Raw genomic sequence first — 15,665 nt, forward strand, 5'->3', positions numbered from 1 at the left:
TAATCCTTTTAGTTTTATGCATCCTGAAGTCCTGGGCCTTTAGGGGGTTTTGTTTCAAGTTGGAGGTATGCTTATATGATGTAGTTTTTTGGCAAAATTATCCTTTGTAGTTGAAATTTTATTAAAAAATTTATTCTAGGAGAGAGTCCAACTTTGCCAAAAATTTAACTGTAGACCATCTTATAGAATTATTAAACTTAATAGTTTTTTATTTCCACTGAGAGAAAATATGTACTTAAAATATTTCTCACTTAAAAAGCTCAAAAAATCTTGGTGGATAAATTTAATACTGAGGATGAAAAAATCCGTTTAGAGGAGTAAAAGTTTTGAATAATTGAGATTGTAGTGGAATTTTTAAGAATAACCTCTAAAAACAATTACTTGTTGCCTAGAAAGGAAAATTATCTTGAAAAATACTTTTCTTTAAACGTTCTCTAAAAGACATTTTAAGATTTATAAAACTGAAATAAGGTCTCTAATTGTTTAGTCAGAAGGGTCAGATTCATAATTTGTAACTGAGAAGAATCTTCCTAAAGGGAGGTTTTGTATTACACCTCATCCAAGAGATTTTGTCACCTAAAAGCTAATAAATAACTATCTCAGAAAGGAGTTTCAAAGTATTTTTTATTATTAATACTTGCTTTTTCTTTTCATACTTGGATTATCCTCAATGTTCTTTAATGGAAAGCATTTTGGTTCTCATGAAACAAATGTATAGATTTTTGTGTTCTTGTCATTCTGACTGATCTTAATAGGCACAAAGAGATTGAATTCTTCTTTCTGTGAATTTTTATTAAAATTAGAACTTGACTGGGTGTGGTGGCTCACACCTGTAATCCTAGCACTTTGGGAGGCTGAGGTGGGCTGATCACCTGAGCTCAGGAATTCGAGACCAGCCTGGCAAACAAGACAAAACCCTGTCTACACAAAAAAATAAAAAAATTACCCAGGAGTGGTGGTCATGCCTGTAATCCCAGCTACTTGGGGTGCTGAGGCAGGAGAATCACTTGAACCTGGGAGGTGGAGGTTGCAGTGGGCTGAGATTGTGGCCTGGGTAACTGAGCAAAACTTTGTCTCAAAAAAAGGGAAAGAAATTTTTTTTTAAAGTCTGTCATTCAGTTATCATGTCTATCTTTTCTTTCAATAGATTTTTGGAGTTTACTATGGATATTGTAACAAAAACAGGAGTTTAGGAAGTGTACAGCACCTTCAAAAAATTTTTAATTTAAATTACTTTCTCACTACCTAGTTCAGTGATTTGGTTTTTAACCAGTAAAAAGTAAGGCAGTTTCCAGACAGGGCATAATAGAAAAGAAAAAAATACAATTAAAAAACAAACAAAAAAAAAGTAAAAAATACTTCTTTATAGTCATTGTATTTTTTTAATTGTTTGTATTAGGGGAAGCTATGGAGGAGCAAATTTGGGATAGAAATATAAGGCTGGGTGTGGTGCCTCACACCTGTAATCCCAGCACTTTGGGAGGCCAAGGCAGGTGGATCACCTGAGGTCAGGAGTTCAAGACCAGCCTGGCCAACATAGAGAAACCCCATCTCTACTAAAAATACAAAAATTAGCTGGGCATGGTGGCGAATGCCTGTAATCCCAGCTGCTTGGGAGACTGAGGCACAAGAATAGCTTGAACCTGCAAGGCAGAGGTTGCAGTGAGCCGAGATCGCACCACTGCACTCTAGGTTGGGTGACAGAGTGAGACTCTGTCTCAGAAAAAAGAGAAAGAAAGAGAGAGAGGGAAAGAGAAATGTATATATTTGGAACATAATACTTTAAAAACTAAAGCCAAAAATATTTTCTTGCCTCCTGCACTTCTACCTTAAAACATTTTTGGAAGTTTAAAAAATGATATTAATAACTTTCTCTGCTATCACTGATATGGTTATTATGCTTGCTATGAATATTTCTGTGTTACCTTTCTAAATATTTTTTAATCTTTTATCTTTCTTTGGGTAACAAAACTCTTTAATAATTTATTTAACTTCTATTTTTTTATTACCTTTGACCAAATGTGTTATTTTTTCCATTAAAACACATTTCTTCACAGTTTATATTTTTCTGGTTGTTTCAAATACTTAAAGGTAGAAAGTTGTATTTTTTAAGAGATGTGGAAATTTGAAAGATCAGGGTGAATTTCCAAAGTAAAATCAGGATGTTTTTAAGATACTTAAGAATTAAAGTTTTTTATTGACATTTGGATATAAATATGTTGAGGGTAGATAATTTAGAACTAATAAACAAATATTCCTCAGTTTATTTAGGAAAGGGAAACAGATGGGAATATTGGACTTTATTGAGGTAAGTTTGGCAGTCTTTGTTATTTTTAGAATAGTTATAGTTATGAGCTAAACAGTAATTGTGATGTGCAGTTTCCTAATGATCTTGTAAGTGAGCAAAACCTCTACTTTGCTTTTTTTCAACATTTTAGTTGTTGCATTTAGATTTGTTAATGCTGATTGTGCCAGATGTCTGTGACAGATTTGTTTTTGCCTACTTCTTTTGTTCATGCACTTATTTCGTCTTTATATGAGAGTTCTGGAAGTACGTATAGTTAGCTTTAAGTATAATGAGTGGAAAGTATTTTACAGTGTTTGGTGGATTATTTCAAAATATGCTGTTTGTGTTATGGCTCTTTTCATCCTTTAAATTCTTCTGTTGTTTTTAAAAATCAGAATTCTATGTATGATCAAGCTTTGATTTCTTAAAAGATGCTCTAGCAGATGTTTGAATAACATGTAACTGCATTAGGATTAAAGAGAGTTTCAGCATTTTAAGCAAAGATCATGTTCTTGGGAAGAAAAGTACTATCTATTATACTGAAGGAATGCTACATAGATAAAATTGAGCTGGTTGATAAAACCGTATTTGTTTAATTATCTCTGAATTAACATTTCTAACACTAAGGCAAATTAAAGTTTTCACTGTGACAGCACTTACCCTTGGGGACTAGATTTTTTTTCTTAATACCCAGACGCTTTTTAGAATGATTTTACCTATATTGGGCGCTATCATCATTTAAAAAACCGTTATCATCATGAACAGATGTAGCAGGTATAATTGTTGCTCTGAGCAATAACAAATGACTGCTTTCACTTTTGAGATTCAGGCATGAGGCACAGAATCTAATCTGTCTTAGTTTCCAGGTGCAGGGTTGTGAGCAAATAACTTTAAAAAATGTTGCCTACTTTGTAGCTGATTCAGATCATGGTTCTGAATTTTATATTTGGTATAATATTATATTTGATATAAAATTATCCAGTAACAGTAGAATTTTAAAGTTGTACAAAAGACAAAAGAAGATGTTTTATTCTTAGTGGAGCCTTGGAAAGATGATTTATTTTAGTTTAGTTTTGACTGTCACCTATTGTTACCTTTATAACTTATTGTTATATCCTTATAGATGAAGCTTGATTGTCCCTTTTACAACACATGGGTTTTTTGGTTTCAGAAATCCTGACCACTTTTATATACAATTTTATATACCTTAAAACATCAAACTTTTAAAATTGTTTGATTAAAAATGCACACAATATTAGATGTCACTGAAAGGTTTCTTGTGAATGTTGAAAGTTTTGTTTGTTTGTTAACATTTATGGGGCTAGGTGTGCAGTGGCTTATGCCTGTAATCCCAGCACTTTGAGAGGCCAAGGCAGGAGGATCACTTGAGCCCAGGAATTTGAGACCAGCCTGGGCAACATGGTGAGACCTCATCTCTACAAAAAAACATTTTAAAATTAGCTGGGCGTGTTAGTGAACATCTGTGGTCCCAGCTACTCAGGAAGCTGAGCCTGGAGGTCAAGGCTGAGTGAGCCATGATGGAGCCACTGCTCTCCAGCCTGGGCAGCAGAGTGAGACCCTTTCTCAAAAAACATTTTTTTAACGGGAAGAATAGTCAGTTTGGTTAAATAAGATTTTAAAAACTCATAATTTTTGTAAACTTAAGTAATAAACTTTATAGGTAAAAGAAGGGAAATTAACTCTTATGGCTTTGTTTTTAGTAATCATTTTTCATAAATAATGGTTAAGTAAATAATAAATGATAAATTAAAATACCCATGTCAATCTCTAGAAGTATTCTTTGAAATGGAAACATTAATAATAAGGTATTGGTCTGGCACGGTGGCTCATGCCTGTAATCCCAGCATTTTGGGAGGCCAAGCCGGGCAGATCACGAGGTCAAGAGATCAAGACCATCGTGGCCAACCTGGTGAAACCCTGTCTCTACTAAAAAGTACAAAAAATTAGCTGGGCGTGGTGGCATGTGGCTGAGGCAGGAGAATCACATGAACCCGTGAGGCAGAGATTGCAGTGAGCTGAGTTCGCACCACTGCGCTCCAGCCTGGCAACAGGGCGAGACTCCGTCAAAAAAAAAAAAAGTATTTCTACTTACATAGCTCCTTCTCAGGTTGCTTTCAATTCCATTTTCCTTTTTCTTTTTTTTGAGATGGAGTCTCACTCTGTCACCCAGGCTGGAGTGCAGTGGCCTGATCTTGGCTCACTGCAACCTCTGTCTCCCAGGTTCAAGTGATGCTCTTGATTCAGCCTCCCAAGTAGCTGGAACTACAGGCACCTGCCACTATGTCTGGCTACTTTCCTTTTTTTTTGTTTTTTAGTAGACGCAGGGTTTCACCATGTTGACCAGGCTGGTGTGGAACTCCTGCCCTCCAGTGATCCACCCACCTCGGCCTCCCAAAGTGCTGGATTGCAGGCATGAGCCACTGCACCTGGCTCCATTTTCCTTCTTAAGTATAATCTTATACAATTGGATAACAAGGTGGTTAAGTTATAGACTTAAAAACTTTTCTCCCATAAGTATGGAACATTATAAAAAGAGTAAAAAAATAAGGTGTCAAAGAGCTTAGGCTGTGTGTGTGTGTATGTGTGTGTATTTCAAGGAAAGATATTTTCTGTTTGCGTATTACTGTATAAAGAGTCATTAGATTGTTGAGTAGAACAGAAAAGGAGAGATGTAATTGCATATCATTTTTGTAGATTCTCAGATGTTACTTTTTATAATTTAATCTTTAAATTACATAATAATAAGGAAGAGCCTGGGATAGAATCCTACGAGTCCTAATATAATGTGTCATTGTGGGGATTTACTTAGTGTGCCTGTGAAAAATGTTAGTATCTGTTTTGAGTCATGACAGTTAGAAACTAACAAAAACAGTTGAATTCCCAAAATCGTTATTTTATTTGTATTTTTTAATCATCAAAATTAAAAATATGTTCAGACTTGACTATCCTTTTTTGAAACCTTAGTGATTTTTGGTGTAGATACTGATTCACAGCTTGCTTTCAGTCAAATATTATCAAGAAATATGAAAAACTTCATTTGAGCAATTTTAAAGTTTTCCTTTCAGCCTGTCAGTAGTCATTTTTGCCTTGTTTTTAAATTTAATACACATAGAATTTAGTTTTCTGAAATTAAGAACACTTGATTAAATTTAGTTTTGGAAACATTTTAAGGCAGTGTGGTTTGTCATTGCAGGTTTATCAGGTAGAAGATGTGTGTGAAGAAGAAATGCCAGAAGAGTCAGATGAATGTGTCCGGATGGATAGAACCCCACCACCACCCACTTTGTCTCCAGCAGCTATAACTGTGGGGAGAGGAGAAGATTTGACTTCTGAACATCCTCTGTTAGGTAAGAAAATACCAACATTTGTGGGAATTTTTCTATTTGATAAATGTTAATAATAGGAAAAGTTGATTTTTTTCCCTCTCCTCCTTTCCCCTCTTTTTGTAGCTGGAACTACAGGTACACGCCATTACACCTGGCTCATTTTTTATTTTTTGTAGAGACGAGGTCTTACTATGTTGCTTAAGCTGGTCTTGAACTACTGGCCTTTAGCGATTCTCCTGCTTTGGCCTTGCAAAGTGTCGGGATTACAGGTGCGAGCCATTGCACCCAGCCTGTTTCTTCACTAGAGATGATATTAAACGAATTTGTTATGGTAGTTAATTGTAACAAAATACAGATTTGAGTTTAAGATTCTTTTTTTGAGACAGGGTCTCACTCTGTCATCCAGGCTCAATCGTAGCTCATTGCAACCCCGATCTCCTGGGCTCAAGTGATTCTTCTGCCCCAGCTTCCAAATGGCTGGGTCTACAGGAACCTTCCAGCACACTTGGCTAATTTTTTATTTTTGTAGAGTTAGGATCTCATCCTGTTGCCCAGGCTTGTCTCAAACTCCTGGGTACAAGTGATCCTCTTGCCTCGGCTTCCCAAAGTGCTGGGATTACAGGTGTGAGCTACCATGCCCAGCCTGGAAAATTCTTTGATAGCAGGGAAGCTCAATAACTTACAAATTGTTCAGTACCATCCAAATGAAAACCTATCATTTCAGGCTTCTATATTTTCAGTGGTTTGTGCAGACATGTTTCATATGCTCATTCACATTCATGTATCAGGCTATTTCTAGTTTAAAAATTAGAATAAGTGAAAATTCTTTCAAAAGATTTAAATTATACTTTCCAAAAATCATGAAATATTCTAAGCCATATGTGATATTCCTCACAATTGTTTGTGATTCAGACTGAGTAAGTGCTTTCAAAAGTGTTCTTTAGTATTTATAGTACTTAAGTTAAACCTCACTAAATTCTTACAAGAATTTGTAAGACATGAATTAAAAAAATTCTTACCTGGGCTTGTTGGTACATGCCTGGAGTCCCAGCTTTGTTGGAGGCTGAGGTAGGAGCGTCACTTGAGCCCTGGAGTTCAAGTTCAGCCTGTACAATGGAGCTACAAAAAAAAGTTGTCTCTTAAAAAAAAGTTCTTGTGCTTAACCATTCAAAGTCTTATTCACGATTTCAGTGCTGTTTATGAGTTCAAACAAATCTCCTGTATGTGCCTCCTCACAAAGCTACTGTGTATCCTAGGTATTTTACTAAACATAAATGTTTCATGTTATTTTTTAATATTTATGAATGTTAGGGTTAGAGGTTGGCACACTGCTCACTGTTCAGATCTTTTCTGCTGCCTATTTTCTTTCTCTTTTTTTTTTAAGAGACAGGGTCTCACTTTGTTGCCCAGGCTGGCCTCTTAACTGCTGAGCTCATGTAATCCTGCCTCAGCCTCCTGAATAGCTGGTAGTACAGGTGCTCTCCACCATGCATGGCTTGCTGCTTATTTTTGTATGGTCCAAGCTAATAATGGCTTTTACATTTCTGAATGGTTGAAAATAATCAAAAGAATAATAATCGTTCATGTCATGAAAATATATGTAAAATTCAAATTTCATTGTCCATAAATAGAGTTCTGTGAAACATAGCCACACACTCATTTGTTCAGATATTGTGGCTGCTTTTTACTAACCACAAAGTTAAGTAGTTGTAGAAACCATACGACCATTTATGGAAAGTTTGCTGACGCCTGATCTGAATAATACTGATCTTGGTTCTGGCTTTGTTGTACGTATTCTGTTCTATTGAATATGTACATTGCCCTCATTATCATTTTCAGTTAAGACGGACTACTACAACAGGCATGGAAACAAACTGTTGTGGGACACTGTCCCTGTCTGCTGTCCAGGCAACACTTGCCCTCTGCTTTCTTTAGCGTGCCATATCCCCTTCCCTTCTTTTCTCTCGAGCTTCTATTCCCTCACTACTATCGCAAATCTCTAGAGAGCCTAAAAGGGGAAATTTAATTTTCTTTTAACTTTTCCCCCTCCTGAAAAGTAGAAAACATTTAGTCAATAAACTTATATAAAATATTTAAGGTGAGTTTTATATTACTGCTTTTTTTTTTTTTTCTTTGAGACAGAGTCTGGCTCTGTCGCCCAGGCTGGAGTGCAGTGGCACGATCTTGGCTCACTGCAGCTTCTGCCTCCTGGGTTCAAGTGATTCTTCTGCCTCAGCATTCTGAGTAGCTGGGATTACAGGCGTCTGGCTAATTTTTGTATTTTAGTAGACACAGGGTTTCACCATGTTGGCCAGGTGGGTCTCGAACTCTCGACCTCAGGCGATCCACCCACTTTGGCCTCTCAAAGTGCTGGGATTACAGACATGAGCCACTGCACCTGGTCTGTTATTGCCTTTTTATTCAAAGTAATACCTCAAAAGACTTAAGAAAGTTTTTAGTATCAAATCTTTGTGGTTTACACTGAAACGGTTTTATGTTGCTGCGGATTTCCTGGAGTTTTGATTTAAAGGCAGAGATGTAAGTTTTATTGCTAATCTGTCATGAGATGAGAGTTAAAAAAAATAAATGTCAGTTTTATTGAATAGTAAACTTACATTTTAGTTGTGATTTAATTACAAAATAAGCATTACTAATAGTACTTGAAGGAAGTTTAAACATTTCTGAAATATGGGAACACGAGTATCTTTCCATATTTTCCTCAGGAATGTAGTCTGAGATCCTGACAAGCACATCTCTCTGGCTAAATTGTCAAAGTACAATGTAGACTTGAATCTTCCTATAATTTACCTCATACTTATTACTCTTCTGTAATATTTGAGGGTGAACTAAAGCATAGGATGATTTTTTTACAGTAACTCTTATCAAATCTTGAAATAAACTAACTTGCAGAAATAGACTTGTTTCCATCTGGGATTCAGTTGTTATAAATCTTTAAAATGCTTTGAAAGTAAAAAGCATCTATACAAAAAGAAAAATCTCACATCTCTTGTTCAGTAAGTGATACTGAGAATAGACAGATTTGTGGCAAAATCTTATCAGTTAGAACTTGGGTTTTCTCTCATACTTCTCTTAAATCTAGAGGGCATAATAATTGTGTTTCTTTTCTATTATAATACATGAATGTTTCTCATGTTTTCAATTTTTACAACTTATGTAAATAGCTATTACCGTCTTCAAAAAGTAATTTACAGCTCTATTTTGAACAAAATTTAGGACTGTAAGTTTGGTACATTTATGCATATGATCTGGATATTAATTAGAACAGACAGCAAACTTTATTTCTTGAACATACCAAATTATACTTAATGCAGCTTTATATTTTAAAAGTAAAGTATCTCTTATCTCTAAATCTGTAAGGGACATTAAAATTTTAGTTTAGGTTTCAGTTCTTCATAGGTTTGTTTTTTCCATTCTATAGAAAAGTACCTTTCAGTCCTACTTCAGAATTTTTAATCTTTCATCCTTTGTCCCCTCCTAGAAGTACATGTGAAGAGTTGGTATGTGAAATAGGATTTTTGTGAAGTTCTTCAGTTTGATAACAGATTTGTGCAATTGTGTATTTGTTCCTAGAAATTAGCAAATTAACATTTTCTGCTGATTTTTTCTTTTTTCTTTTCCTTTTGCTTTTTATAGATTGTGTGACTTTGTGTGACTTTAAACAGGTTTTCCAGTACAGTTTGTTTTGGTGGATTATTTGGCGAAACTAGATTGATTTATGGATATAACTGCTGTGAAGGCTGGGCATGGTGGCTTATACCTGTCATCTCAGCACTTTGAGAGGCTGAGGCAGGAGGATCACTTGAGTCTAGGAGTTACAGACCAGCTGGGCAACAAAGTGAGACACCATCTCTACAAAAAACATTTTAAAAAAATTATCCAGGCAGCAAGGTGCGGTGAGTGGCTCACGCCTGTAATCCCAGCACTTTGGGAGGCTGAGGCAGGCGGATCACAAGGTCTGGGAGATAGAGACCATCCTGGCTAACATGGTGAAACCCCGTCTCTACTGAAAATACAAAAAATCAGCCAGGCATGGTGGCGGGCGCCTGTAGTTCCAGCTACTCGGGAGGCTGAGGCAGGAGAATGGTGTGAACCCGGGAGGTGGAGCTTGCAGTGAGCCGAGATTGTGCCACTGCACACCAGATAGAGCGAGACTCCGTCTCAAAAAAAAAAAAAAAAAAAAATTATCCAGGCATGGTGGCACACACCTGTGGTCCCAGCTACTCAAGAGGTAGGAGAATCACCTGAGCCTGGGAGGTTGAGGCTGCAGTGAGCCTTGATCATGCTGTTGGACTCCAGCTTGGGCGATATGTAGCCGGTCTCCAAAAAAAATACAAATAAATAAATCTACTTATTCTGTAGATTTCATGACCCCATTTCATTTAAGCATACTTTCAAAGTACTCCACTGGCCCACCTATACCCTTTGGAATATATAAATAGGAACCTAGGGGATTTAATAGCTTAAAATTAAAAAACATCAAAACAAAACCAAGCAACCATTTTAGTATAAATTATTCGTAAGTTTATATCTTGAAACAGTTTAATGTCTCATGAGAACAATTTTTTTTTTTTTTTTTTTGAGACAGAGTTACAACTCTTATCGCCTAGGCTGGAGTGCAGTGGCATAGTCTCGGCTCACTGCAGCCTCCGCCTCCCAAGTAACTGGGATTACAGCTGGGTTCAAGCGATTCTCCTGTCTCGGCCTCCCAAGTAGCTGGGATTACAGGCATGCACCACCATGCCCTGCTGATTTTTTTTTTTGGTAGAAATGGGGTTTCACCATGTTGGCCAGGCTAGTGTCGAACTCCTGACCTCAGGTGATCCACCCACCTCGGCCTCTCAAAGTCCTGGCATTACAAGCGTGAGCCATTGTGCCCGGCCCAATTTGTTAAACAAAGGTTTGAATAACTTTGAGCATGTTACCCTCTTCTATAAAGTGGAAATCATAGTAGCTTCTACCTCAGAAGATTATTATACAGATTAAATGAGGTCTTAAGGTTCTTAGAACAGTTTTTGAAAGTATCAGATATTAACTATTGTTGTTATTATTTATTCTTGAATTCTCTTTCATTTGCTTGGGCAAAATGCTAAAAAATTTTTAAATGACTTTTTTTTTTTTTTTTCCAGAGCAAGTGGAATTACCTGCTGTGGCATCAGTCAGTGCTTCAGTAATTAAATCTCCATCAGATCCCTCACATGTTTCTGTTCCACCACCTCCATTGTTACTTCCAGCTGCCACCACAAGGAGTAACAGTACATCTATGCATAGTAGCATTCCCAGTATAGAGAATAAACCTCCACAGGCTATTGTGAAACCACAGATCCTAACCCATGTTATTGAAGGCTTTGTGATTCAGGAAGGATTGGAGCCATTTCCTGTAAGTAGCAAGCATATTTTGTGTGTGTTTATAATTTATATAACATTATTTTAAAAATTATATATTACTATTCTCTAATAAAAAACTTGTAATTTTATTTCAAGAAAGTTGTCCATTTTAATCTAGCATTTATCTCTCTTTCTACTTCCTTTATTTCCAAATGTTTATGTAGAATTTTATGCCAGCTAAGTTTAGATGCATCAACTAAGGGAAAAAAATTTCAGGACACATTTTTATAATTTTTAGAGAAAGGTAGTTGGAAGTTTATCCAGTGAAATAAACTTTTCTATTTTTTCTTTTTTTTTTTTTTTTAGACGGGATCTTGCTCTGTTGCCTAGGCTAGAGTGCAGTGGTATGATAATGGCTCATTGTTACCTTGACCCCTGGGTCTCAATTGATTCTTCCACCTCAGCCAACTGAGTAGCTGAGACTGCAGGTGTGTTCCACCGTGCCCCACTAATTTTTGTATTTTTTTGTAGAGACAAGGACTTGCTATGTTGCCCAGGCTGGTTTTGAACTCCTGAGGTCCCAAAATGCTGAGATTACAGGTGTGAGCCATGGCGTGGCGCTCAGCCTATTTTTTCTTTTTAAGGAAACTGAAACGACAGCTGAAGTGTACTACTATTTTTATTTTTATTTATTTATTTATGTTTTTGAGACAGAGTCTCGCTCTGACACCCAGGCTGGAGTGCGGTGGCACTATCTCAGTTCACTGCAACCTTCGCCTCCTGGGATCAGGTGATTCTCATGCCTTAGCTACGTGAGTAGCTGGGACTACAGGCATGCACCACCATGCCTGGCCAGTTTTTGTATTTTTGGTACAGAAGAGGGGCTTTCACCGTGTTGACGAGGCTGGTCTCAAACTCCTGGCCTCAAGTGATCTACTGCCTCACCCTCCCAAAGTGCTGGGATTACAGGCGTGACCCACTGCACCTGGCCATAAAGTGTATTATTTTAAATCATCTGAAGTTACAGCTGAAGTTACCCAGTTGATGGTTTGTAATTAGCCAATATATTTTCTCGTTATTCCTAAATTTTAGCCTTCAATCATATTTTTCAAATGCTTTAAAATGTTCCACTCAGAATGAAGGTGCTCTATCACTACAGGTCTTACAACTTGAGGCTAAGCTGTGCATAAGTTGTATGCTAATATCTAGAGATAAACATTTTTCCTTGGAAAATATATCAAAGACAGGCAGATATAAAAAATATGAAAAATTTTTTGAAGGCATTTTGAGTCATCTGGATTTTCAGATTCATGGGTGACAGTCTTGCATTATGGTAGATAGCTACCCAGTCAGTTGTTTTTGTGTTCAGTTTCCTCTGTGTGTGTGTGTGTGTGTGTGTGTGTGTGTGTGTGTCAAACTTGGATTTCCTATAACAATTCTCATACAGTGGATGGAGGAACAGTCTTTTTTCCCGTCTGCTCCATACTGACCATGTAACTTGTTAAGTCATTCAAACTTTCTGATCTTTAGTTTGCTTATTCGTCAGACGGAGATGGTGCTTTGCTCTTATGGTTGTCGAGAGAACTAAATGTGCATAAATTATTCTCTATGGTACTTGGCACTTCATAGCCATAGCCATTATTATCTGTTACCAGTAGTGAGAGCCATAACTTTTGTTTTTCACATTACAAAACTAATACATGTTCTAAATGGAAAATTTGGGAAATGTACAGGGCAAATGATCCCCATTAATACCACAATATGTTTATGTGTATATATACCACAGTACACATTAATACCACAGTATGTATATGTACATATATACCACAATACCTATGTGGTATATATATACAATACATATGTGGTATATATACACATATACGTATTGTGGTATTAATGTATATGTGTTTGTATATATAATGTATAGATGTTATATATACATACAGTCAAGATGATTATTGTACGTACAGTTCTTTGAGGAAATTTGAGTATTTATTTTCTCATATTATTAATAGTATTGAAAACATTTTGAAAGGTTACATAAAATTTCACTTTATGAACATCCATGTAATCTTTCCATTATTGTTGGACATTAGGTTTCCATTTTTTCACTGTTCAAATAGTTCTGAAGGGAATATCTGTATATAAATCATACACATTTTAAATAAGTTTCTTAGTATGAATTTTTAGAAATAGAGTTATTACATAGATATTCATAAGACTTGATATGAATTGCTGAATTATTTTTTGGAAAAATGATTTAAATTTATTCATCTGTGAGAAGTGTATGCCCTTAGTAGCATTGAATATGAGTTTTTCTTTAAGCAGTAACTTTAATGAATTTTAATTTCACTTGAGGCATATTAAATATCTAACTGACATGAACAAAATTTTTAAAAAGTTTGTGAGTGATTATACTCTAAGGTTAAATGTAAAAATTTCTATCCAATAAGCTGTTGTTCCCCATATGTGGCAGATATTGGAGATCTAACCAGCATTCTTGAGGAATAAGATGTTCTAGTCATTCTGTTTTTTAAATTAGCTGAGGGCTCACCAGTGAATCAATGAATATATTTGGTCTGAGTTGTTTTTGTTGAAAATATTTCTAAAATAAGTAGTATTCCTGAGTTAACCAAGTATACTGAATATAAGTGAATATTTTGATGTTAATTTGTTAATATTTGAAGATTTTCCATTTCCTTTGTGATTATAGTGGATTAAGTTGCTAAACTAGGATTCAGAAGACTTGAAATCTAGTCCTCATTCTATTTTTGTAAACAAATCACCTAAACACTTTGAATTTTAGTTTTCTTAGAAGCTTTGTGCATGAAAAATCTTAATTAGTTGAGGATACTGGCAAATCAAAATTTACTGATGATCTTTTCTTTGTCTTGCATTCATATGGAAAACACTAAAATTGGCTGGGCACGGTGGCTCACGCCTGTAATCCCAGCACTTTGGGAGGCTGAGGCAGGCGGATCACCTGAGGTTGGGAGTTTGAGATCAGCCTGACCAACATGAAGAAACCCCGTCTCTACTAAAAATACAAAATAAGCCAGGGGTGGTGGCACATGCCTGTAAACCCAGCTGCTTTGGAGGCCGAGATAGGAGAATCGCTTGAACCCGGGAGGTGGAGGTTGTGGTGAGCCAAGATCGCACCATTGCAACAAGAGCAAAACTCCGTTTCCAAAAAATAGAAAGAAAGAAAAAGAAAACCTTAAATTTATGAAGAAAAAAATTAGTCTCCACAAAGAACTTGAGAGAGAATTGCTTGAGTAGACTTTTTAAAGTTTAAAAAAAAAAAACCCAACTGCTAAATATACTGACAATTACTGCCTTTGTTTTTCAGTGTTGGATTGAGCTACCAAAATATTCACAGTGCAGGATAACTGGATGATTAGTATTAATTCTGAAGATAAGGAATTGCTGATTTTGTTTTCCAAAAACTACTTGCCTAAACTCAGACAGCAGGTTCCATTTAACAGAGACTTTGAAGCAGCTGTACTGCTGGTGACCAGAAATAAACCATTCAGGTCCAGACTGCGTCACCTTTTCCCAAGGAATAAAGCACTTAATAAATGGATATGATGAGTTGAACTAGTAAATTATCACAAATAGGTTTCATTTCAAGAGTTTTTTAAACCAAGTTATTTCTGAATGTCTTTTTAGAGATTGTTTCATTTTTTTGTTTCTCCTTTTTTAAAGGTGAGTCGTTCATCTTTGCTAATAGAACAACCTGTGAAAAAACGGCCTCTTTTGGATAATCAGGCAATAAATTCAGTGTGTGTTCAGCCAGAGCTACAGAATAATACAAAACACGCAGATAATTCATCTGACACAGAGATGGAAGATATGATTGCTGAAGGTTTGTGGGTTTCACTTAAGACACCCTTTAATTTAACTTTGACTTTTACTGCTTAAAACAGGATGTAGATTTTTGTTCTGTACAGAATTTCACTGGAAGTATTCAACTTTTATTCTCATATAATGCACCATTTGACTAAAATAATGGGAAAGCTAATCAGACTCTCAATGGTCACATAGCCAAAATAGCAAGATTAGTGCTAATTTCTTCAATGTCAATTTGACTTTTGAAGGAGTGTAGGTGGGAAAAGTTCCATCATATGTGAGAGAAGGCAACTCAGAATTTTAGTATCAATGCAATCAATTTTCTTTCTTTTTTAAAGCAGACTTAAGTAACAAATGAGTATTTTACTGAGTTTGCTTAAAATTTTAGAGCCTCTGGGTTGTTTTGTTTCAGAGCATTCTGATGTTTGACATCAGGTGGATATTGTAATTATATTAAGTATATACTCTTCATTCAAGAGGCGATTACATTTGTTCAGTGAGGAAACTCCTTTTTTATTTAGACTTTATTCTAATAAAGAATGAAATAAGGCCAGGGACGGTGGCTCATGCCTGTAATCCCAACACTTCGGGAGACTGAGGCAGGCAGATTACTTGAGGTTAGGAGTTTGAGACCAGCCTGACCAACATGGTGAAATGCTGTCTCTACTAAAAATACAAAAATTAGCTGGGTGTAGTGGCATGCACCTGTAATACCAGCTACTTGGAAGGCTGAGGCAGGAGGATTGCTTGAATCCCGGCGGCAGAGGTTGCAGTGAGCTGAGATTGCGCTGCTGCACTCCAGTCTGGGTGACAGAGCAAGACTCCATCTCAAAAAA

The 15,665-nt window shown here is 36.2% G+C and overlaps 1 protein-coding gene across 3 annotated transcripts in view; it reads left to right on the forward strand.

Annotated features, from left to right (window-relative positions):
* Positions 1 to 15,665, forward strand: part of PHC3 (polyhomeotic homolog 3 (Drosophila)) — an 86,203-nt gene that overhangs the window by 52,871 nt on the left and 17,667 nt on the right. For all 3 annotated transcript variants that reach the window (XM_011994331.1, XM_011994329.1, XM_011994330.1), the window contains 3 exons: positions 5,502 to 5,655; positions 10,782 to 11,032; positions 14,686 to 14,845. In XM_011994331.1, coding sequence (XP_011849721.1) covers positions 5,502 to 5,655; positions 10,782 to 11,032; positions 14,686 to 14,845 — 565 coding nt within the window. The remainder of the gene's footprint in view (positions 1 to 5,501; positions 5,656 to 10,781; positions 11,033 to 14,685; positions 14,846 to 15,665) is intronic.

Source organism: Mandrillus leucophaeus, unplaced genomic scaffold, assembly GCF_000951045.1.
Source record: "Mandrillus leucophaeus isolate KB7577 unplaced genomic scaffold, Mleu.le_1.0 Scaffold452, whole genome shotgun sequence".
In the NCBI taxonomy this organism is placed as follows: Eukaryota; Metazoa; Chordata; class Mammalia; order Primates; family Cercopithecidae; genus Mandrillus; species Mandrillus leucophaeus.